Genomic DNA, 25,494 nt, shown 5'->3' on the forward strand with positions numbered 1-25,494 from the left:
CAGCAGCTAATAACTAATGACAGGGCGTGTAGCTAGTGAGGTGAACCAAATTGTACATTCAGCTGTTTTGTCTCAGGGAACTCAACCATGATATCTCCCATTAATTTTTATACCTAATTAATTCTACAGGTCAAAAATCTGCTTTTATATCTGGGATAAACAGTTGGAGAATGTCTTTATTAGCAAGAACCTCAAATGGGGTACCATCAGTGGATGTCATCCATGCCAAGAGTTAATCATCTGGTCTCTTCTGACTGGGCTGCAGACTTCAAGGTCATGCAGTACATCCACGTTCCCAGAAAAGCCGTCAAATGGAAAAGATAAGGGGCGTCATTCTCCGACCCCCCAGCGGGTCGGAGAATGGCCGTTGGCCGCCGTGAATCCCGCCCCCGCCGGTTACCGAAGTCTCCGAAGGGAGAAAAGTCGGCAGGGCGTTAATGGCGCCGCTGACGTCGGAGAATGGCACGGGTCTGCGCAAGGCAGCCGATTTTGGGCCTGCCGATATTCTCCCTTCCGGATGGGCCGAAGTCCCGTCGACGTGATGACCGTTCACGTCGACGTAAATCAAACCTCCTTTTCATCGGCGTGAACCTGTGCTCCAGGTTCACGCCGACCAGCGTGGAGGTGAGTGACAGACTGGGGGGTTGGCCGCTGGGCAGGCGATGGCGTGGCCGCAGTCTGAATGTGTGGGGAGAGGTGTGTCTCGGGTTGCGTGTGTGTGCGTGCGGCGGGGGGGGTGGTTAGAGTGGGCTGGGCTCCGGGGGAGTGCCGGGAGGGGGGTCCGTGCCGGGGAGGAGGATGGGGGGTCCGTGCCGGGGAGGAGGTTGGGGTCCGTGCCGGGGAGGGGGATGGGGGGGGTTCGTGCCGGGGAGGGGGATGGGGGGTCCGTGCCGGGGAGGGGGATGGGGGGTCCGTGCCGGGGAGGGGGATGGGGGGGGGGTCCGTGCCGGGGAGTGGGATTGGGGGGGGTCCGTGCCGGGGAGGGGGATGGGGTGTCCGTGCCGGGGAGGGGGATGGGGGGTCCGTGCCGGGGAGGGGGTTGGGGGGGGTCCGTGCCGGGGAGGAGGTTGGGGTCCGTGCCGGGGAGGAGGATGGGGGGGGTCCGTGCCGGGGAGGAGGATGGGGAGGGGGGCCCGTGCCGGGGAGGGGGATGGGGGGGGGGGGTCCGTGCCGGGGAGGGGGATTGGGGGGGGGTCCGTGCCGGGGAGGGGGATGGGGGGGGGTCTGTGCCGGGGAGGGGGATGGGGGGTCCGTGCCGGGGAGGAGGATGGGGAGGGGGTCCGTGCCGGGGAGGGGGATGGGGGGGGGTTCCGTGCCGGGGAGGGGGATGGGGGGTCCGTGCCGGGGAGGGGGATGAGGGGTCCGTGCCGGGGAGGGGCATGGGGGGTCCCTGCCGGGGAGGGGGATGGGGGAGGGTCCGTGCCGGGGAGGGGGATTAGGAGTCCGTGCCGGGGAGGGGGATGGGGTGGGGTCCGTGCCGGGGAGGGGGATGGGGTGGGGTCCGTGCCGGGGAGGGGGATGGGGGGTCCGTGCCGGGGAGGAGGATGGGGGGGGGGTCCGTGCCGGAGAGGGGGATGATGGGGGGGGGGGATCCGTGCCGGGGAGGGGGATGGGGGGGCAAGTGAGTTGGTCCACCTGGCCAGGTGCCAGCCTCCAACAGTTGGACCCATGCGGTCCATGCCACCTGGCTGGGGGGAAGGAGGGGATATGGGCAATGATGACATGTCGTCGTCCCCCCCCCGCCCCCCCCCCCCCCCCCACCCCCCCTCAACCAGGCCGTCATGTTTTCCGATCATCCAGCGATGTTGGCCGCCGTGGCGGCAGCCGCTAAGGTCCATGTTGCCCTGGATGAGGAGGAGGAGGAGGAGGAGGAGCGTGCCAGAGAGGCGGCGCGGCCTGCCGCTGAGGGCCAGGCGGCAGCCGCCCAGGCTGGAGGGACACCCGACCGACAGGATGAGGAGGGGGAGGAGGGCATCGCGGCCCCATGGCAACGGAGGCACCCGAGGGCGCCCCGTGTTTACCGGCCCCGGCAGTCATACCAGGACCTCACGGACCGGGAATGCAGGAGGAGACTCCGGATGAGCCGGGAAACCGTGGCACACATCTGCCACCTGCTGGCACACCTGTCACCGCGTGGCACTGGCGGGGGACACCCTCTCCCCGTGTCCGTCAAGGTTACGGTTGCCCTGAACTTTTATGCAACGGGGTCATTCCAGGCACCGAGTGGGGACCTGTCCGGCATATCGCAGACATCGGTGCATCGGTGCATCCGGGCAGTGACAGATGCCCTATATGCCATGGCGCACCGCTACATCCGCTTCCCCGTGGACCGGGCCAGCCAAGATGCCCGGGCCGTGGGCTTCTCTGCCATTGCCGGGTTCCCCATGGTCCAGGGCGCGATCGATGGGATGCACGTCGCCGTGCGGCCACCTGCAGATAACAGGGCCGTGTTCACTAATAGGAAGGGGACCTATTCGATGAACATACAGATGGTCTGCGACCACCGCATGATGATCCTGCAAGTCTGCGCCCGTTACCCAGGCAGTGTACACGACTCATACGTGTTGTCGCGGTCATCCATCCCCTGCATGTACGAGGGACGCCATCCCCGGCTGAGGGGCTGGTTGCTGGGCGACAGGGGCTACCCATTGCGATCGTGGCTGATGACGCCTGTACTGAGGCCATGCAATGAAGCGGAGAACCGCTACAATGATGCCCATGTAGCGACAAGGGGAGTGATAGAGAGGTGCTTTGGAATGCTGAAGATGCGTTTCAGGTGCCTGGACCTCTCTGGGGGCGCCCTCCAGTATCGGTCAGATAGGGTCGGCCGCATCATTGTGGTGTGCTGCGTCCTGCATAATATAGCCCAGCAGAGGGGCGATGTGCAGCAGGCAGAGGAGGGCGGAGTGGAGGAGCAGCAGGAAGAGGCCCAGTCCTCCCCAGATGAGGGGGATGGGGGTAATGGTCAGGGCAGACGGGGTAGACACAGGCGGGTGGCTGTCCACCGTTACCGGCTGGCCCAGCGGGCACGGGACAGACTGATAGCCGCCCGCTTCACTGACTAGATGGGCGTGGGAATCGGGTAGTATGGCCACAGACCGCACACCATGGCAACAGCCGACCACCCACACCCCCCACCCATCCACCCACCCAGCACCCTCACCCCCCTCCCCAACCCCACCCACGCCACCCGCATGCACACCACCCCCCCCATTGCTGATCCACCTGCGGCACAATGGCCGGGCTCACCCAGTTGCGGGTGGACGCGTGTCTATTGCAGGCCATGGAGGATGATGACAACCCGCCCTGCGGTGAGCTCCTGGCTCCACATCGTTGGACTATGTCTGACCCATGGCCACAGTACCACCATCCACCCGGACCATCCCTGCATGCGGCTGTGACACTGCAGCGCACGGTCCCGTCCTCTGCCCGGGGGGATGTTGATGGCGGCCCAGGGGGAAGGGGGGCAGACTCACCTGGGGCTGAGGTAAGACCACCCCTCACACACACACTTGCGCTCAACGTACATGACACCCCCGCACGCTTTGGACAGAGCACAAAGGCAGCTTCTGTAGGTGTAACATTGACTTTAATAACCAAACGAGTTCATGCACGTGCCCTAGCCCCTAAAACTCATCTGTGCCCTACACCTGTGGCAACTTACTCAGTGTCTAATTGTTTGGCCTTACGGGCCCTTTGACTACGTCTACGTGGTTCCCCAGATGGTACAGCAGAACTGGAGGTGGACTCCTGTGATTCCTGCCCTCTGACACTGGATCCCTTTGGTGGCCGTTTCCTGGGGCGTCCTGGCCTAGATGGGCCAGGCTGCGGCCCGGGCGACTGGGATGGCGAGCTGCCAGCCTGTCCTGCCTGTTGCCCACCCGATGCACCTGGGACGGAAGTGGGGGAGTCCGAGGTGTCGTGGTGTTCCCGGACGTCCCCTACAGGGGGACCCGGGACGGGCCACACCACCTCCTCCTCCCTCGGAGTGCCCGATGGCCCTTAGGCCTCTACATGGGTGGGGGATGCGAACGGACTGGCCATCCGACGCCCCCCCGGCATCTGGCGCTGCCAGTCCTGGAGGCCCGTGCTGGTATCGACAGGGGTCTGCAGGTTTGCAGCCATGGAGCCCAGGGGGTTGGCAAACCCTGTCTGTGACAGTGCGACGCCGGCTCGCACATGGCCACTGGCGCCGATGCCCTCAGCGATGGCCTGCTGAGACTGGGCCATGGCCTGCTGAGACTGGGCCATGGCCTGCTGAGACTGGGCCATGGCCTGCTGAGACTGGGCCATGGCCTGCTGAGACTGGGCTATGGCCTGCTGAGACTGGGCCATGGCCTGCTGAGACTGGGCTATGGTGGTGAGCGCCTCTGCCATCTGGCGCTGGCACTGGCTCATGGCCTCCTGTGAGAGGGCAGCCATGTCCTGGGCCACAGACGCCGCCTGCACGGAAAGCCCCAGGCCTCGCAAACCGTTCCCCATGTCTGACACCGTCGCACCCATTGCCTCCACCGCGGATGCCACCCGTGCGGTGTCGGCCTGGGTGGCACGCATGACCGGCACAACTTCCAGCTCCTGGACGCGGGTGGACTCCTCCACCTGCGACCGCAGCCGCCGCAAGCCGGCCGTCACCCTATTCGCTCGTCTCCGTGTCAGTGGTTGCATCGGATCTATGTGTGGGTGTGGAAACTCCAGGAACCCGGGATCCATCTGGGCGGCAGATGTTCGCTTGGCCTGGGCTGCCCTCCGACCGCCCGGCCCCTCTGCTGCTCCTACCTCCACCTGCTGTACCGGGACGGCTGTGTTGTGCGCACCAGTGAGTGTACCAGACGCCTCATCACTAAAGTGCCCAACCGAGGTGAGTGTTTCTGCGATGGTGGAGGGTGTTGGTGACAGCAGTGGCGTTGTGTCGTGCTCTTCGTCCCACTCTGAGTCCATGGCACTTTGGGGTGGGGGTTCGTCTCCACCCATCCACTCTGAGTCACTGTCTGGTATTTCGTCTTCCTGGGTAGTGCTGTCCCCGTTAGGGGTGTCCTGGGTAGTGCTGTCCCGGGTAGGGGTGTCCTGGGTAGTGCTGTACCGGGTAGGGGTGTCCTGGGTAGTCGTGTCCTGGGTAGTGGTGTCCTGGGTAGTGGTGACCTGGGTAGTGGTGTCCTGGGTTGTGGTGTCCTGGGTAGTGGTGTCCTGGCTCCGATGTGACGGGGGCCTGTGGCTGCCCCCCTCGTCGCTGGGTGGCACACGCCTGCGTCATCACTCCCGCACGTGACGGGGGTGTCGTCTCCCTGTTGCTCCAGGTCTCTCCGTCTCCTGTGGTGTGCGAGGGGCATCCTGCGGGCGTCGCACGCCGGAGGGTCCGGGTCTCTCCGTCTCCCGTGGTGTGCGAGGGGCATCCTGCGGGCGTCGCATGCCGGAGGGTCCGGGTCTCTCTGTCTCCTGTGGTGTGCGAGGGGCATCCTGCGGGCGTCGCATGCCGGAGGGTCCGGGTCTCTCCGTCTCCCGTGGTGTGCGAGGGGCATCCCGCGGGCGGTCTGCATCTGCAGGGATGGGTGCCTCGACGTTTGCTCCTGCGATACACAATGAAGCATGCATGGTTAGACACGCAGGCAGTGATCAGGTGATATGGGGGAGGGGGGATATGGGGGAGGGGGGATATGGGGACGGGCTGTCGGTGGCTCACCTGCTACTACGCCCCCGACCTCTGCATCATCAGTCGTCAGGTCCGCCAGCCAGTTCCAGGGCCCTTTCCTCGTGTTCGGTCAGTGGCCTCTCATCAGCTGGGCCTCCTCCAGTCCTCACATGCTCCCTGGTGTTGTGTGCGCGCTTCTCCTGTGGCGGGGGTGGGTGGGTGGGGGTGGTGGCAGGGGTAAAAGGCAACAGTGTTAGGCAGGTATATGAATGCACGCCATCGGTTGCGCGTGCATTGCAGAGGTTAAGGTTAGGGCTGGATTCACTTGGGGATATGGGGGAGGGGGGATATGGGGGAGGGGTGATATGGGGGAGGGGGATATGGGGGAGGGGGGATATGGGGGGGGGATATGGGGATATGGGGGAGGGGGGATATGGGGGAGGGGGGATATGGGGAAGGGGAGATATGGGGAGGGGGAGATATGGGGGAGGGGTGGATATGGGGGAGGGGGGATATGGGGGAGGGGGGATATGGTGGATATGGGGAGGGGGGTATATGGGGGAGGGGGGATATGGGGAGAGGGGATATGGGGGAGGGTGTGATATGGGGGATATGGGGAGGGGGGATATGGGGAGGGGGGATATGGGGGAGGGGTGATATGGGGGAGGGGGGTATATGGGGAGGGGGGATATGGGGAGGGGGGATATGCGGGAGGGGGGATATGGGGGAGGGGGGATATGGGGAGGGGGGATATCGGGGAGGAGGGATATGGGGCGGGGGATATGGGGAGGGGCGATATGTGGAGGGGGGATATGGAGGAGGGGGGCTATGGGGGAGGGGGGATATGGGGAGGGGGGATATCGGGGAGGAGGGATATGGGGAGGGGGATATGGGGAGGGGCGATATGGGGAGGGGGGATATGGAGGAGGGGGGCTATGGGGGAGGGGGGATATGGGGAGGGGGGATATGGGGGGGCTCACCCTGCCTGCTCTGACGAGGTCGTTCACCTTCTTGTGGCACTGGGTGCCTGTCCGTGGTGTCAGGGCCACAGCGGTGACGGCCTCTGCCACCTCCCTCCACAGACGCCGGCTGTGGCGTGGGGCAACTCTGCGGCCGTGCCCGGGATACAGGGCGTCCCTCCTCTGCTCCACTGCGTCCTGGAGCGCCTCCACATCCCGTGACTGGAACCTCGGGGCTGAGCGGCGGCCAGCCATCCAGTCGGGTGTTCCGGTCGGGTGTGCTGGTCGGGTGGGGGGGAGCAGCGTCACGCCTTATGAGCCGTCACGCCGTGCGGCGTGTATGACGCTGCATGGCGTGAACCACGTGCGGAAGCGCGGATCCCGTCACGTCGCTGCTAGCCCATTTCGGGCCGGAGACTTTTGAACCTTTTTTCCGGCGTGACGCAAGTCAGATTTGCGCCGATCGGCGGACTTTGCGCCGATAACGGAGAATTTCGCCCATGAACTGGTTCTTCTTCATTATTTCATAAAAACAAGGGTGGTGGAAAAGGACTGGAAAATTGCCAATGTTACACCCATAGACAGGAAAAGGTGTAAGTATAACGTAGCAACGACAGGCCAGCCAGTTTGACCCTTATGATGGGAGAGCTTTTAGAAGCGATAATTCGGGACAAAGGTATCTGTAACTTGGGCAAATGTGGATGAATTAAGGAAGCCAACACGGATTTCTTAAGGGCTTATTGTGTTTAATTAACTTGCTTGAGATCTTGATGTAACAGAGAAGATTGATGAGGGTAATGCAGTTTGTGTGCTGTACACAGACCTCTAAAAAGCATTTGATAAAGTGCCACACAACAGGCTTGTCAGCAAACTTAGTCCGTGGAGTAAACGAGACAGTAGCAGCAAAATTGGCAGTGTGGCAGGAAACAGGTTGGTGGTCAACGGTTGTTTTTCAAACTGGAGAAAGCTACACAAGGGGGTCCTGAGGAGTCAGTGCTAATGTCCCTGTTTTCCATGAGATATATTATAGACTTAGTCATTGATGCACCGGGCACAATTTCAAAAATGATACATGATACAAAACTTGGAATTTTGTGTACACTGCGGAGGAAAGTGGTTAAGTTCAGGAGAATGTTTTCAGGCTGGTAGACTGGGTAGATAAGTGGCAAATGGAATTTATTGCAGAGAAATGTGAAGTTGATTCAATTTAGTAGGAAGTAATGAGGAGAGGCAATATAAAATATAAAGGTATAATTCTAAAAAGGATGCAGGAGCAGGGCAGCCTGAGGGTATATCTATACAAATCAGTGAAGGTGGCAGGACAGATTGAGAAAGCCATTAATAAAGTGTACAGTATCCTGGGCTTTAAAGGTATGGGCATAGAGTATGAAACTAAGTACGTTATGACAAGTCTCTATAAAACATTGGTTTGGCCTCAACTAGGGTATTGTGACCACACTTTATAGGAAGTATATGAAGGTATTGGAGAGGATGCTGTATAGATTCACAAGAATGGTACCAGGGCTATTTGTGTGACACACTGTTTTTTCTGCACCAGGCACCTTCCCATGTAAATAGCTTAGTTTTATGTACATAATCCTGTAAATATTTCACACACGTAGTCAGGAACATTCACCACACACTATTTATTGTCACGCAGGCACATTGTTTTATATAAAAGGGGGGATGTCATAATATACACCAGTATATCATGGTACAGACACACACTGATGGAACACAGTGGGACCAATCAACATACACAACACCGCAGCCAATCACCAGTGAGAGCACACACACTATAAAGATAGGAGGCATCAGAGTTCCCGCTCATTCGAGTAGCAGCTAGCTAGGAGCACAGAGCTCACAGCCTGCAACACAGACATTCACCATGTGCTGAGTGCATCAACTGGTTAGGACAAGGCAAAGGTCTATAGTTAAAGCTAGTATCGTATTTACCCACAGTTCAAGTATGTTTAAATAGTTAACCTTTTAATAAAATACTCTTGCACTACTTCAAGTGTTGGTGACCTGTATGTGATCCAGAACACCCGACACATCACCTTTGACTCCCTCAGCACTGTGTAGAGAAAGCGGCCCATCTTTTATATTTAAGCTCTAGAGTGGGACTTGAACCGACAACCTTCTGATTCAAAGAGTGGAATGCTATCCACTGAGTTACAGTACCATTATATCAGTGTGCCATGTCTGAGTGTGCTAAACAAGGACCATCTCTTCCCAAGTATGTCTCCCAATTACAACCAGCAAGATGGAGAGGCCAGTGTGTGAATAGGGTAAAAGCCGCAATGCACAGAGTAGGACTGGTGATGGTTAAGGCCGCCTCTGATAATGATCTTGTGCATGGCCTGAGGAGACTGTGGGAGGAGCAAAAGTAAAGTTTAAAAATTTATAAAGTACTTTGTAGACTAATGACTAAATTCTTGCTAATTTAGCATGCACCTTGGGACGTTCTTCTATGTTAAAGATTAATATAAATTGACATGATTTGTGATTTTTAAATAGATTATCGTTTAATTATCAGCATAATTGCTTTTGGTATAAATAGCTTTGGACAGATGTCGCCCAATATTGTCTTAAACAGGCAGGAATCCTAAATAATAACCTCCTGCGCTGCAAAGTAAGGTTTTTCAAAGTGAGGGTCGTGACCCACAGGTGGGTCATGGGCAGATGTTGGGAAGGTCGCGTAGCAATCAGATGTGCCATTTCTGCAGTGGTCCTGATTGTGGGAGAAGCACCCAATAGCCGCAACCGGCTTTTAAATCGGGAATGGTGACCGTTGCAGCATTTTAAATGGAAATTAATGAGGCTAATTGCAGTCTTCCGGCCAGAAGCAGCAGCAGAGATCAGGTCACATGCCCTGCACGGAAACTTAGAGCCCTCCAGGTATGTGCTTTTAGTGCCAAATCATGGAGCCGTGTTGTTTTCATTTTCCAGCTGCTGGTAAACAAGGCAAGTGAACTGTGACTACGAATGGTTTTCTTAAAAATAAGAGTTGGTCAGAAACTCAAATAGGCAGTGTACCTATTCGACAGGATCTCACAACAGAACCTGCTGGAGAGAGCTGCTCAGGAGAGTCCAGGACAGAGCAGTGCTAGTGCTAGCTCTCAACAGAGCTCCAGTGCCTCTGGTTAACAGTCTACAAAAGAGAAATTTAACTCGGGAACAAAGCAGTATAAAGATGATTTCTTGTATGGTTTTGTCAATGATGCCAATGCAAATAAGGAATGCAAAGCCCATGTGTGTTGTATGCAGGGATGTACTGAGAAATGAGAGGAGAAGTTTTAGATTTTGAAAGAGACATTGTAGGTGAATAATGTCTTTTGAGATTGAGACCCAAGAGGTGATTCCAAATTAAAAGACTATGCTACTGTAGCTGACCTATAATACCACAATAAAAACACGCCAAAAGCCCATGAGGTTGTCAGCATTCTGGTGCAACAGTTCCCAGGAATATCCAGTGCTGAGTAAAACACAAAATTTGTTGCCATTGCCCTTCAAGACAACCTACATGTGCGAGGTTGGATTTTCTGTTTACATAAGGATGAAGACGGCACAAAGGAATTGGCTGATGTCTGCATCTGATATATGTATTTTCCTCTCTTCCTTTGAACATGATTCAAGTGAGATATGAAGACCAAACAAGCTCCTCTTTTGCTTTAAAGGTAAGCGAATGTGGTGTCTGTCGCGAATATCGGTGAGTGTCTGTCCTGAAGGTCAGCCGGCGTAGGTCTCAAAGGTTGGCCAGTTGGCAAAAGTGGGTCACAGGAAAAAAGGCTGAAAAACACTGCTGTGAAGAAACTCTGAACTGGTTCACTTCAGCCTGGGTGCAATGCATGGTTTGGGTCTTTAGAGGGCATTCACTAACCATTTTCTCAAAGTCCAACGTAACTGTCATTAATATATTACCCTTCTCCTTTTATCATTTGTAGATCGGGGCATCGCTATTTGCCAGCAGTGAAGGTTCTGGACTGTTCATTGGGCTGGCTGGAACAGGGGCAGCTGGAGGAATTGCTGTTGCTGGATTTGAGTGGAATGTAAGATAAACATTAATCTACAAAAAAATCACGAGCTCACCATTTTTGGTCTGGAGTGACAGTGGGGGAGAAACTGCTTCGAATTGCAGTTTTTTCAATATCTATCATTAAAACTTGCTGTAGTCTATTTAATTACATTTTTAACAGTTTGACACATGGAGAGAAGTGGGTGCCCAGCAATGAACAATCTTTTATCAACGACAATAATCGTTGGTCAGTTACAAATGCCATAATATATCCATCTCAGCCTGGAATATAGTCAGTAACAGGGTATCCACAACTCTCTCGGGTAGGGGATTCCAAAATATTAATACACTTTTGGTTTTTACTTTTAATTTTATCCTCTTTGGCCTGGCATCAAATCCATGACCAAGAATGAGTGAACGAAACCGCCACAGCTAAGTTCGTTTAATTTAATTTGGAGCTAGTTTATAATTAAGCCCAATTACAAAGACAATCTCAATTGGCTTAATGATTTGTCTACAGGTGTGGCAAGTGGTTTCTGCCTTTATTAGAATACGGACTTTGAGCAATCCGCCTCCTCCTTCAGGTACAATAACCCAAGAGGGCATTGGTGAGTATGGACATCCATTGGACTGGTCCATGATCAGGCTTGGCAAAGCACTGCAGTGGTTTGCTTTGGGCAAGATGGGAGTTGATTTTCTCAGTGGACTAGATGTAGTAAAATTGTAGAAGCATTTTGAAGCAATGATTTACAATTTTGCTACACTTAAAACAGAGGGAAACTTTGTGTTATATTTGTTATGCCTAGACTTATAAAATGGTAACGTCAATACAGTAGCTGTGCCATTCTTGTATTCTAAGGCCTTAATAATCCAACATCAATGACAACAGGGCAGCAACACGATTTATCGTAATCGCATTTGTTCTTCAGAAGCTTGCTGTATTCATTGTTTTCAGATTGACTGCCCCATTCTGATTCTAACTGAAATTGAAACTCTTAAAGGGGTTGACAGTACCATTGCCGAAAGGCTGATTGCCCCCGGCTGGGCAGTCCACAACTAGGGGTGGTATCTCATGATAAGGAGTTCTCCATTTTAGACTTTGCTGAGCAGAAATGTCTTCACTCAAAGGGGTTGCGGTTGTTTGAAATTCTCCATTCCTGAGGGTTGTGGATTCTCAGTTGTTGAGTATATTCAAGACTGAGATGCATATCATAGAATTTATCATAGAATTTACAGTGCAGAAGGAGGCCATTTGGCCCATCGAGTCTGCACCGGCTCTTGGAAAGAGCACCCTACCCAAGGTCAACACCTCCACCCTATCCCCATAACCCAGTAACCCCACCCAACACTAAGGGCAATTTTGGACACTAAGGACAATTTATCATGGCCAATCCACCTAACCTGCACATCTTTGGACTGTGGGAGGAAACCGGAGCACCCGGAGGAAACCCACGCACACACGGGGAGGATGTGCAGACTCCACACAGACAGTGACCCAAGCCGGAATCGAACCTGGGACCCTGGAGCTGTGAAGCAATTGTGCTATCCACAATGCTACCGTGCTGCCCTAAAATATATCTTTGTAATAATAATAATCTTTTTATTATTGTCAGAAGTAGGCTTACATTAACACTGCAATGAAGTGTCTGTGAAAAGCCCCTAGTCGCCACACTCCGACGCCTGTTTGGGTACACAGGGGGAGAATTCAGAATGTCCAATTCACCTAGCAACACGTCTTTCGGGACTTGTGGGCGGAAACCGGAGCACCCGGAGGAAACCCACACAGACATGGGGAGAACGTGCAGACTCTGCACAGACAGTGACCCAGGGCCGGAATTGAACCCGGGTCCCTGGCGCGGTGAGGTTGCAGTGCTAACCACTGTGCCATCATGCCACCCATGGACCGAATAGCCTCCCTCTGTGCTGTCTGATTCCTGGCCGCCTGGAGAACCTGCTTGGTCAGTATAACTGTCGCAAAAATTGCAGAATTTTAAATGCAAATTGCATACAATGCAAATCAAATTTCTAGCGACTTTCGTGCTAGTTTTAAAGATGTTGCATTCAAATCATGCCCCTCTCAAAACCAACCACGCCCTCCCAGTGAATTAATAATCATTGGGGCTTTTCATTAATTAAGCTTGTTTCTAGACTTTTGAGGAGGATCCCAAGGTTAAGCTGGAATGGGCACTAATATATATGTTTTAAAAGTCTTTTGAATGTTTTTAATTGCCAAAATTTACTGAGAAAACAATCGGTATTACCCCAAACATGACAAGAAACTAATTTTGTGTATTTTTGTTGGAAGGTCATTTTCAACCACAAGCGATGGGTTGACACCAATTTAAAATGTTTTCTTTCCATGATAAACCCATTTTCAACTGTATCAATCAAACTGCACGGCACTAAGTTCCCTCTCTTAAATATATCAAGAAATATTGTTATGGAAATTTTAAAATATTCAAATGCTGCATCAGTGCCATGATCCATGCAGATTCTGCTGGTGTGATATGTATATGAGTTTGAGCAGAAACTGGGGGAGGGTAGGTAGGGGAGAGAGAACATTTTGTAAAACGAGCACATTTTTTTGGTGCAATTTGTAGTGGAATAGCTAATTAGCATTCCAAATAGAAACTTTATCCCGACATACTTATTGCAATAAGCAAATGCTCAGCTTCTGAAATGAGAACAGTATAGGCTGGAGATTCTCAACATGTCTGGCAGCATAAGTGGAGAGAGAAACAGATTACTTTTCAGCTTCCATAACTGAACAATAATCTATGCTAGTCAATGACTTGCTCTGTAATTGTCCCAACAGGCTACCTATGTGCTTTTGTTGCTGGCTTGGATATTTGTACCTGTCTACATATCATCTGGGGTAAGTACCTCAGGTGCATTTTGCAAACAACTTCATTCAGATTCGTAAATGGGTGGATTTTGCTTCGTTATATTCATGCTAACTGGTCTTTTACCAATTATTTGTCACAGATTGTAACCATGCCTGAATACCTTCAAAAGAGATTTGGAGGGGAAAGGATTCGGATGTACTTATCTGCCCTGTCTCTGTTGTTATCTGTTTTCACAAAGATATCTGTGAGTAAAGTTTCTGTCCATTTTTTGTTGGTGTGCTTTAAAAGTGGCCTCATGGCCGTTTATATCCATCGGAGAAGGCAATTGGTGCTTCAGTTTAATGTTTTATTTGAAAGATGGTGTTGCGTATTCATGTTTGTTCCCAGTTGGAACAAGGTCACTTTGAGTCTGATTACCTGATGGCTGATGTCATCGGCCGTTTGAAGACACTTTTCCAATAAAGCTCTTGTTTGTCTGTACCTTCGTGGGCTGCAAGCCTATCCTTTAAAAATACCACAGATGGCACTTCTTGAGGCCAGCACGGTAGCATTGTGGATAGCACAATTGCTCCACAGCTCCAGGGTCCCAGGTTCGATTCCGGCTTGGGTCACTGTCTGTGCAGAGTCTGCACGTTCTCCCCGTGTGCGTGGGTTTCCTCCGGGTGCTCCGGTTTCCTCCCACAGTCCAAAGATGTGCCGGTTAGGTGGACTGACCATGATAAATTGCCCTTAGTGTCCAAAATTGCCCTTAGTGTTGGGTTGGGTTACTGGGTTATGGGGATAGGGTGGAGGTATTGACCTTGGGTAGGGTGCTCTTTCCAAGAGCCGGTGCAGACTCGATGGACTGAATGGCCTCCTTCTGCACTGTAAATTCTATGATAGTGCAGCATTCGCTTGGTGCTGCACTGGGAGTCTTGACCGAGAGTATGTACTGAAATCCACAATTGTCTGACTCAGAGTTGACAGTGCTACCCACTGAGCCATTGAGATTGGGGGGCCTTGAAAAAACAGAACATCTGTTTCAATAAAGTTTGGTCAGGCACCGATGAGTTGGATCAGTAAAGTGTTGTAATAAGATAAATGCAAGCTTTGACATGACCTGATGTTTGCAAACCCGTCACAGAGTCTTATATCCAAAACAGATCAAACAAGATACACAGGCCTGGATTCTCTGTTTCAGCGGCCAGCGGAATATGTGTGGTCTTTTACAACCAAAAAATCGGCGTGAAACTCTCACCGATTCCGGGACCGGTGAGGGGCTAGCACCGGGTGAAACTCCTGCCTCCCACGTCGGAAATGACCGGAGAATGGCCGAGTCTCGGGCCGCGCATGCGCCCAGCTGGCGACCTGCAGCGGTCGTGTCGTACAACATGGCGCCGGCCGTGCGCAGACCCAACCTGCCATCTGCAGCCCCACAGCCCACCTCCTGGCCACCCCCACCAGTCCCCCCCCCCCCCAGCCCTCACAGAAGCCACCCTGGCCAGCGGCACGGATCCCGGCCACGTCTGGCGGCGCTGGACACAGACCGCGGCCGCCATGCCGGGTTCCCGCACGGCTGGGACTGCATGTGACCCGCGGGAACTCAGCCCGTCGGGGGTGGACCATCGCGGGTGGGCCGGCCGAATACGCGCCAACGCTGTTGCAACAGCGTGCAGTGCGCATCACGATAACGCCAGTTTGGAGGGGGGCAGGGCATGGCTGACCAGCGTCAAACCGGCGCCAGCCCCAATTTCAGGTCGAAACCCATTCTCCACCCACTCGATTTTGGCAGCGGGCAGTGGAGAATCCCGCCCTGTCCACACGGGAAACGCTGTCCATTTCAAATATTCTTTTATTTGATGTTTCATGAAAGTCAATTGCTCCCACGACTAAATTATCAACCCTGAAATTACATGATAGGACTTGACCATATCAACACATAGCGGTTTGTCTGAGACACCCCTCTCCCCTATTTTGTGGAGCATTAGTCCATGTTAACCGATTTAGTGGAAGCAGAAAATCCCTCGCACGAAATTCTCCCAAAACATTTCCACGTGCTGTCCCTGGTGGGGAAAGAGGTGAGATTCCCATTGGGACGGATCGGCGCAATCCAGTTGCTATCCACCCACACTGAGTCATTTTTTTTGGTGCTTGGGTAGATTCCCGCCAGGAAAGTGATGCGCAAAACCTCAAGATGCTCAATGTCAGCAAAACTAACGAGCTGGTCATTGACTTCAGGAAGCAATGTGCCGTACACACCCCTGTCTGCATCAATGGTGCCGAGGTGGAGATGGTTGACAGCTTCAAATTCCGAGGTGTGCACATCACCAACAATCTGTCCTCGTTCACCCACATTGATGCTGCCACCAAGAAAGCACAACAGCGCCTATACTTCCTCAGGAAACTAAGGATATGCAGCATGTCCACGTTAACTCTTACCAACTTTTACAGATGCACCATAGAAAGCATCCTAACTGCCCTGGTATAGCAACTGCTCGGTCCAAGACAGTAAGAAACTCCAGAGAGCCGTGATCACCGCCCAATCCATCACACAATGCCGCCTCATTGACACGATTTACACCTCCCGCTGTCTGGGGAAAGTGGGCAGCATAATCAAAGTCCCCTCCCATCCAGCTTATTCTTTCTTCCAAATTCTTACATCGGGCAGGAGATACAAAAATCTGAAGACACGCACTAACAGATTGAAAAACAGCTTCTTCCCAGCTGTTACCAGATTCCTGAATGATCCTCTTATGGACTGATCTGATCACTTCACATATCTTCTCTACTGAGTAGTACTACACTCCTGTATGCTTCACCCGTGCCTGTGTCTGTGTGTTTACATTGTGTATTTTATGTTTGTCCTTTGTATTTGTTTTTCATGTATGGAACGATCTGCCTGGACTGCACGCAGAACACGTGACAATAAATAAATCCAATCCAACATGCAGATTAGCTGGATCTCGGCCACAATGGCGGGATCAAAGTAGCGATGTCTCACAAGTTCCCATTAGAGGCGAGCCATGTAAATCCTGCGAGAGGCCTCTCACGGGATTTACCAGCCGTGTCGTGCCCCAGATCGGGCCCATCACGGCTGTTAGATTTCTCCCATCCTCTCAACCCAAGAGGACGTTCACCCACACTGCTGATGGTCGCTGGTATCGATACTGTCTGGGCTTTTGCAGAGTTAAATACACTGCAAACCTGCACCTGCTGGTTTCTGCCTGTGTTGGCTGACTTTCCCATCAGCCTTTGCCGTTCGCAATTTTAAATCGGGAGTTGGCCAATTTAGGTGGCTACACACCCTCCTTGTGATCCTAACGCGAAGCGTGAAGGATCACATAACTACGATGCTTTCATTCCCTGACCTGGTGAGCACTTCTTTCATGGCCTCTACACTGACCATAACTATGCAAATTTTTTTAAAAATGACAATTCTAAGGGGCGCTATGTCATACAGGGACATGCATTACAAAACAAAAAAAATGGGAACCTCTAACTATCCTTAATACACTACTCTCACTTAAACATTTCATCACTCTAACTTCCTCAACTATACAAACAAAATCATAGCAGTTTATACACATGTTTCCTGGCTTGGCAGTCAAGCTCAGGATCGTACAATTGCTCATGAACATTTCTTTATTTACAACAAAAACACAAACGAATGCTCTTTATTATAGATCGCGGGGGTCGGGAGTCTGGTCGTATCCAAAAATAGGGGATCTGATCCTATACACCGGGGTGCGAGCGCGGTAGGCTCTCCTTCTCCATTTCCTTAGACGCATAGTCTGCACGATGCAGCAGAGTATCACCAATACCAATAAGGATTCTATCACGTAGGACAGGGAGTACCAGGTTATAAACCTGTCACACCAAGATGGTGTGGTGTCGCTTGTGACCGGGCTCTGGGTACTGTGGGGAAGTGAATCATTAACGGCTGGGGGAGTTGAGGTCATGGTTTTCGCGTTCGCGCACAACCAAATGTCCATTATAACGATGAACAATCCGGAGGATGTCCTCATGGTTCTTCTTCTTTTGCTTCTCTTCTCTTCTCTTCTCTTCTCCGGTCCTGGAGCTTCTGGACTTCTGTGTGAACAAGCATAGTATCTGTTACTATCTTGGTTTAACATCTCGTATGATAGCCTGTCTGTCCTTTAGTGCCAATTACTCCCTTTATAATTGGTCACTATGTGTGACTCCCTCATTTTTTTTCAAAAACTGAATTTTAGGACAAGACACACTTTCAAATAATGAACCAGTGCGAGCCGTCTCGCAGACTGTGCGGTTTACCATCCAAATGTTTCAGGATGTAAATAGCATATGGTTGGCAACCTAAGGGTTACCTGAAACAAAACAAAACTTTTTGAACAAAAACTTTCCAAAATGAGGTGCGTATGGGCCGCGACGGGTAAGAGTTGGATGGAGTCCCCGGGTAGGAGGGCGACCAATGCCGTGTCTCCCCTACCCGAGCGTAGCTGACCAGAGGGGGGTTCCCAGGCAGGGCGGGTCCCAAGCCGTTTCTCCGCTGCCTGAGCAACCGACAATAACGGGCAAGAAATGTAGTCATCGTGGGGGGCTGCCGTAGTGGTTCTATCTTCGAACCAGAAGGGCAGTTATGAACGGGAGTGTGGCATCTGTCGACAGACGAGTTCCGCTGAACTGGCATTTGGGACCTTAACAAGTCTCTGCAGACAAACTAGTTCCTCTGAACTAGCGTCTGGCCAATAGCAAGTCTCTGTGGGCAAGTCCTCAGAGGTTTCGGCCAAAAAGACGTGGAGCCGTGAAAACAAATTTCCGGTCTGACATACAACATTTAACAAAACACTACACACAACATTGAACAAGCTGCAGGTTCCATCAGAAAGGACACCGTATTCTCCCAAGCGGTTCCTTTTAAAACATCATCTGGACACCTCAGTTATCGGCTGCGAACAGGGTCGCGAAGGGGTTCTCGTTTTGGGAGTCAGACTCAAGGACGTCATCTTCTCACGGATGCCAAACTCTTGAATGTATCAGGGCTGAAAGGGTTGCTTGGTATGATTTCGGATCGCTCTCGTCATTCCGGACGAGTCTGAACGAATTGTCTCTGTTCCAATAGGTGGTGTCTAGTTGTGTGGGGATGGAATCGCGGTCGTCATGGTAGGTCGGTGGTCGGTGGTGGGGTTTGTTTAGGAAACTGATCGTGAAGGGATCACTCGAATCGTGGTCAGATTGGCTGGGTGTGGGTCCTGTTGCATGGGGATAGTAGGGAGGCGTACTGTGGCTATCGTCCAAGTCACAGTCGCTGTCTCTGCTGCTGCAGTCTGTGGGCGTTCCGGGGCAGAGTGTATATTTCGGGGGTGGAGTCGAGGTTGAGTCCGTGGCTGGGTTGGACGTGTTGGGGGAGGGTAGGGTTACGTTGGCTGTGTGGGGGGTGTGGTGTGCTGCGTCGAGCATGACGTGGTATGAGTGGTTAGACTGTGTTCCATATGCCTTCAACTGGTTGATATGGAACCACGCAGTCTTTCCGTTGGGATACTTTATCTTGTAGACGGAAGGGCTTACTTTGTCCGCAATAGAGTACGGACCCGAGTACTTTGGTGACAGGAATGTGCTGCGGTTGTGTACGGAGAGCATGACTTGCTGTCCTATACTGTACTCAGTCGCATGCACTGTCTTGTCGAAACAAGCCTTGCTCTGTTTCTTCCTTGTGCCCAATTTCACTGCGGCTGCTAGCTGAGCCGTTTTAACATTATCCACTAATTGCTCTACTGCTTTCTCGTGTGTGAGGGCCGTCACCTCGGGGCTGGTCAAGTCTAAACCTAATAGAAATTCTGTGCCTTTCACGGGGCGTCCGGTCATGAGGGTGTGTGGGGTGTAACCTGTGGAAGTTGAAATTGTATTACGCAAAAACATCAGCGCAAAAGGGAGGACTGAGTCCCAAGTGGTGTTGTTTTGCTGGACCATTTTTCTGAGGGTGGATTTTAGGGTCCGATTCATGTGCTCCACGATACCACTCGACTGTGGGTGGTACGCAATGTGGAATTTTTGGGTAATGCCAAATATCGTGAGGTCGTTCTTCATGACACGTCCCGTAAAATGGGAACCTTGGTCGGATTCAATGCTGCGGGGGAGTCCCCATCTTGTAAAGATGGGGTGGGTCAAAATCCTGGCTGTGGTCTTTGCCGTGTTTGTGCGGGCTGGGATGCTTCCACCCATTTCGTAAATGTGTCTATTACCACAAGTACATATTTATAACCATTCCTGCAAGGGGGCAGTGGTCCTATAAAATCAATCTAGAGGTTAGTCCAGGGGCCATTAACGGGTCTGGTGTGACTAAGCTCAGCCTTTTTGGCATATCTGTCCGGATTATTCTGGGCACAGATAAGACAATTCTCGATGTAGTGATTAACATCGTCCTTTAAATTCGGCCACCAACAAAGCTGCCTGAGGTGGGCTGTAGTGGGATCGATTCCCTGATGTCCATGACCGTCATGGAACAAACAAATCAGTGGATTCCTGTCCTGTTCAGGAACCACATAAAGGGTGTCTTTTAACACCACACCGTCATGTGTGGTCAGAGCATTTTTAAACCTCTCGTAGGGTGCTGGATAGTTTCCTTTTAAAATCTCCCTGAGATTGCTGTCCTGCTTCTGGGCCTGCACTAGATCCTCGATCCTAGTCTGTGAGACCTGAACTGCATTCACTGGTGAGCTTTCAGCGGGTGTCCAAATATATCCATGCCTGGAACCTGCTTTAGCCAGTGCGTCGGCTTTTACATTTCCAGGGGGGGAGGAACGATGGTGACTTCGAACTTTGATTATACCAAAAGTCCTGTTATGTGCTCTCTCTAAAATGTGACGGAGCAATGGGGCTGAGGGGAGGGGTTTTCCGTCTGCGGAAACAAATCCTCTTGCTTTCCACAGGGGCAGGAATTCCGTAAGGCTGTTGCAGACATAGAGGCTGTCAGAGTATATGTCTGCTGGGCTGGGGAAGGAACCTGGGTGTTCCACTATATATGCGATGGCCGCAAGCTGAGCTGCCTGCGCGCCTAAGTGTCCTGGGAGTTTTATTGCTATCTCTTCTAGGGCGCGTCCCTGCGCGTCCTCGACATATATACCGCAACCTGTTATGCGCTTCCCATCCAATACTGTGGAAGATCCATCCACGTATATCTTTATGGGCTCGCACATGGCTGTGTGCTTGGGGCTCTGGGTTGAACTACCTATCTTTCTGGGGGGTGTTTTCGCAATAAAGGGGCCTGTGTTGTGGTGTGGAGAGATAATTTCATATTCATGGGGCGTTCCGGGGTACTGTTGGTTGTCGGCTAAAAAAGTGTGGGCCTTTGTCCTTTTAACAGTGATGTCCCGTCCCTGCATAGAAGGGTCCATCTCGCTGCTCTAATCTGACTGACTGTACCGTCCTTGAGTCGTCCGTCCAGTAAAAGTTGGGTGGGGGTGTGTTCTGTGAGGATTGTGATGGGGTTCAGTCCGGTAATGTATGAAAAATACTGAACTGCCCAAAATACTGCGAGCAGGTGCCTCTCACAGGCTGAAAATCCCTGCTCCACAGCATCTAAAATTCTGGAGGCGTAAGCTACAGGTCTTAACTAGTCGTGCCGTTCCTGCAGGAGCACGGCTGAAAGGGTGCGGTCTGTGGTCGCTACCTCTATAGCGTAGGGGGAAAGCGGGTCTGGAACTTGTAGTGCGAGGGCTGCTATGAGTGCCTGTTTTAAAGAGTCCACAGCATCCGTATGCTGCGGAAGCCATTCCCAGGGGGCTCCTTTCTTTAGGAGGTCTGAGAGGGGCGCTGCCTTGCTGGCGAAACCGTCAATGTGGTTTCGGCAGTAGCCAACCAGTCCTAAAAACGACCGGAGGGCTGAAACGTTCTGGGGAAGGGGCAATTTAGCAATCGAGTCAATCCTTTTGTGCTCGATCTCGCGTTTACCGTGCGTGATAATTGTTCCCAAATATATCACCTTATCTTCCAAAACCTGGGCCTTTTGGGGGTTAATTTTACAACCAATTGAGTGTAAAAGTTCCAGGAGTTCGGACAGAAGCTCGATGTGCTCTTCCTTGGTGTCTGTCTGCAGTAGTAGGTCTTCTACATACTGTACCAGACATTCGGGGCGAGAGAATTTGGCTAAACCATTTGACAGCTGTCGGTGGAAAATGGAGGGGGAGTTGTGGAATCCTTGTGGCAGGCATGTCCACGTGTACTGCTGATTTTTAAAAGTGACGGCAAATTTGTACTGGCACGCCTTTGCCAATGGAATGGACCAGAATCCATTACTGACATCCAAAACCGTAAAGAATCGGGAATTGAGTCCCTGCTTGAGCATGGTCTCGGGACTTGTGGCTACTGTGGGGGTTGCTGCAGGGGTGATTTTATTGAGTTCCCGGTAATCAATGGTCAGGCGCCATGATCCATCGGGCTTTCTCACTGGCCAAATCGGGGCATTATTAGTGGATGCTACTGATCTAAGTACGCCCTGCTCTAATAAGCTATCTATTACCTTTGAGATTTCTCCCTCTGCCTCTTGGGGAAATCCGTACTGTTTTTGGGGTCTAGGGTCAGGTCCTGTGATCTGTACGGAACCAGTCATCCGTCCACAGTCGTGTTTGTGGGTCGCGAATGCTGCCCTGTTCTTTTGCAGAACTGCCCTAACCTGCTTGTCCGTACTAAGCGTGGTCGGGTTGAACCAAAATTCGCCTACTGCGCTAATTTTGTTCGCGTATTCTCCTATGTTGAGCGTTGCGGGGGCTCTTGCGGATTTTGCCATCTTCCAGACACACTGGTTGACTGGATCAAATGAAAGATTGTTGGAATTCATGAAATCGATTCCCAGAATGTGTTCTGCTGTGTGGGACAGATCGACTAAAACCACGGGGTGCTTGGTGGTGATGTTACCGATTCGAATGGGTACAGGGGCTGTGATGTGTCCCTGCTGTGACTGGCCTGTAAAGCCGCTGATAGTGGCTGTAGTGGGCCACGTGGCCTTTTGAAACAGGGTGGGGGAATTTATTGTGGTGCGGGACCCTCCTGTGTCCCATAGAAATTCGATGGGCTGTCCCCGAATTTGTGCTGCAACTACCGGTCGTCCGGACCTATCCCAAAGGGTGTCGCAGACCCAGCTGGGGAAGCCCGTACACCGTCAGTCCGTTCCGGTCAGGTCCGTCTGATCTGAACGGGCGCTAACCCTATGAATCGGCCCTGTCTTCTTCTTACTCAGAGTGCCCGTCTGCTGGGCTCTCTGTGGCTTTCTAGGGGCATTGCACTCTCTTGCGAAGTGTCCCAACTGTCCACAGTTGTAACACTCCTGTGACTTGGGTTGGGGGCTGTTCTTTCCTTCATTTACCCATGCGGCGTTCTGGTGTGTTCTAACTTCCTGTACATCTGCGTCGGCCTGCTTTTCTTCGGGATTTTTAACTGCGGGTTTGCTTTGTACAGATTGCTCCCAGGCGCGGGACAATCTTTTTACTACCCACTTCTCGTTATGAGCCTCCTCTGAGGGATCATAATTGGCACAAGCTTTTTGTCCTGTTTCTGTGGCATGGGAGATAAGGGTGCGGGTCCATTTGGCCATGTCGTCTGGGGACAAATGGGCGCGGTCTAAGTCTCCAAAGACTGCTGCAAAGTGGATCCACAGGCATCCAGCGAGCGCTGTGTGGTGCTCGGTTTTCTTTTGCCTGCATTTGTTGAGGCCATCTACGGGGTCACCCCGGTTATACCCAATTGCATCCAGGATCGCGGAATGCATTTCTGCAAGGATGCCTCCTCCTACATTCTGTGGGTCGGGAAGGACTGCTGCTACTGAAGGGTCTAAACTTAAAACTGTGAGCTTTACATGCTCTCGCTCATCCAGGCCGTACATGGTCGCCTGCTGCTTTACTCTGGCAAAGAAATGGTGGGGGTCTGAGGTGGGGAGGAACGGTGTGATTTTCTCGCACGCGTCCCGTAATTGGGTCACTGTTAAGGGGGTGTAGTATAGAAATTCCGTATCGTCCAATATGGCTGTGCAGCGGGTGGTTACTGGGTTCATTGGAGCCTGAACTATCTGCTCTGTGGGGGGTTGGGGCGCTTTCCTCTTCTGTGGCTTTCCCTGCGCACATGTTCCCTGAGCATATCTCTGCGCTGTCTCATTTATTTCTTCCCAATCAGGGCCGTCTTCCTCATCTAACTTTGCTCCAAAGGTTTCCTAGAATCCTTTCTGAACTCAAAGCAGAGATTGCAGTTCTGCAATCTGCTTCCGGCACTTTGCGTGATCTAGCGTGCTTTGTCTTTGCTCTGTGGTGGCAGCATGGAGTGCTCTTAACGCTGCCTTCAGGTCACCACACTGCCTCTGCAATGCTTCTACCTGCTTCTCTGTTTCTTCACGTACCAGGACTGCACGTTGCGTGTCCTGATAGGCCTTTTCATACTGGGACTGGAAGCTGCTTAAGTGCGCCAGACAAGACTGGTGTGCCCTTTTGGCATCATCCACCTCTCCATCTTTTGCTGCCAACTTCCTCCTTAATTCTAAGTTCTCTTTTTCTACCTCGCTTACATCAATCTTACTCATTCGATGTATGCCTTCTACTTCTTTCCGGAGTGTCCTAATGACCTCCTCTATGCCTCGCAATTGTGCCAAGCAGGACACGATTGCCATCGGCTTTCAAGCTTTCCCTAAGCTCTTCTTGTGAATCTCCCACCAAGTATGTCCTATACTCCCGGGGCCTGATTCCTCGTTGTCACAAAATTCACTCCAAAGGGGCCATCCTTTCCCTTTGAGGTACTTCCTGATTTCTTCCTCCCAAATGGGACATTGTCCCACTCTACTGCTGCTGGTCATTGCAACCGCAAATTCCTCGGGGTTCATGAGGCGTTGCATTGCCTGCATTGCCATCTTTCCTATCCGAATGCTGCTCTTCAAATTTGGAACAGGGGGACTAAGGCGGAGCTGTAAATACGGGTACGGCTTTCGCTACTTTCTGAAATACAAACTCCCGACAGTTTTGTTGCAACAAAAAAATCTATCAGTTTTACCTTATCGCCCTGTTAGTTACGCATGCATACACACACTTCCGAATTATGAGTATTGATCAGAACTGCTTGAACACTTGTGATTTTCTGTTCCCAATTGGATCTCTAATTCAAATTCTGGGTTCCGCCGGAGTGGGTATGCCACTTCTAGATCGGGTCCCTGCGGAGTCGCCAAATAATGTTGCTAACTTTCCGGTTGGTTCAATTGCTCTGTTTTATTACCTTTGCTCTTGAGTCGCCAGGTACCTTTATGATACCGCCACGAGGTTCAAGTCCAAGTAATGATCAATAACTCAATACACCGATTAGTAAGATTCAAATCAAAGCACATTTATTACACACAGTAATCGCTACTCATGCACAAATTCGACGTCTAAGCTACTTCTACAACTAACAGGCCTATACTTAACTTCGGACTGGCCCACCAGGTCAGGGGAACAAATGGCCTTTCGTTCGGGTTCTGAGTCTGCGGGATTCGAAGTTGGTACGGATTGGTAGCTGGGAGCGCCTATCTCGTAGCGAGCGTTGAATTAAGACTTACATCTTTCGGTGGTCACTGCACCGGTCACGGTCAATGTTGGTTTGTGTTGCTGGGTGACCCGGGCAGGACGAAGAGAGCAATTTGAACTTGGGGCTTAACTCTTATAGTCCCCAGGGGCTTCCCGCCTTTCGGGGCAGACCCTGCACCTGGTTCTAGGTGATTGGACTTCATTCCAATCGCTTGGTTCGATTTCTCCAATACTGGAGCGGTTCCCTGATCGATGGGCGGACTTGAGGTGTCCGTTAACCTCTTTTGTGTTGGCTCCTGCTGGCGCCGGGGAGTCTGGCTTTGCTTTCTGTGTCCCAAATGTTACTTATTGTTCCCGGGGTTGCTCATCAGAATGCAGATGGCTGCTACATTGTTATGCTGATGGTCGCTGGTATCGATGCTGTCTGGGCTTTTGCAGAGTTAAATACACAGCAAACCTGCACCTGCTGGTTTCTGCCTGTGTTGGCTGACTTTCCCATCAGCCTTTGCCGTTCGTCATTTTAAATCGGGAGTTGGCCAATTTAGGTGGCTAC

General features: G+C 52.0%; 1 protein-coding gene across 1 annotated transcript in view; it reads left to right on the forward strand.

The window, feature by feature from the left end:
• The window catches only part of slc5a10 (solute carrier family 5 member 10), a 236,055-nt gene that overhangs the window by 18,625 nt on the left and 191,936 nt on the right, over positions 1–25,494 (forward strand). The window contains exons 3-5 of the mRNA XM_072481620.1: positions 10,533–10,637; positions 13,419–13,478; positions 13,589–13,693. Of these exons, the coding sequence (XP_072337721.1) occupies positions 10,533–10,637; positions 13,419–13,478; positions 13,589–13,693 (270 nt within the window). The remainder of the gene's footprint in view (positions 1–10,532; positions 10,638–13,418; positions 13,479–13,588; positions 13,694–25,494) is intronic.

This window comes from Scyliorhinus torazame, chromosome 17, assembly GCF_047496885.1.
Source record: "Scyliorhinus torazame isolate Kashiwa2021f chromosome 17, sScyTor2.1, whole genome shotgun sequence".
Lineage (NCBI taxonomy): Eukaryota > Metazoa > Chordata > Chondrichthyes > Carcharhiniformes > Scyliorhinidae > Scyliorhinus > Scyliorhinus torazame.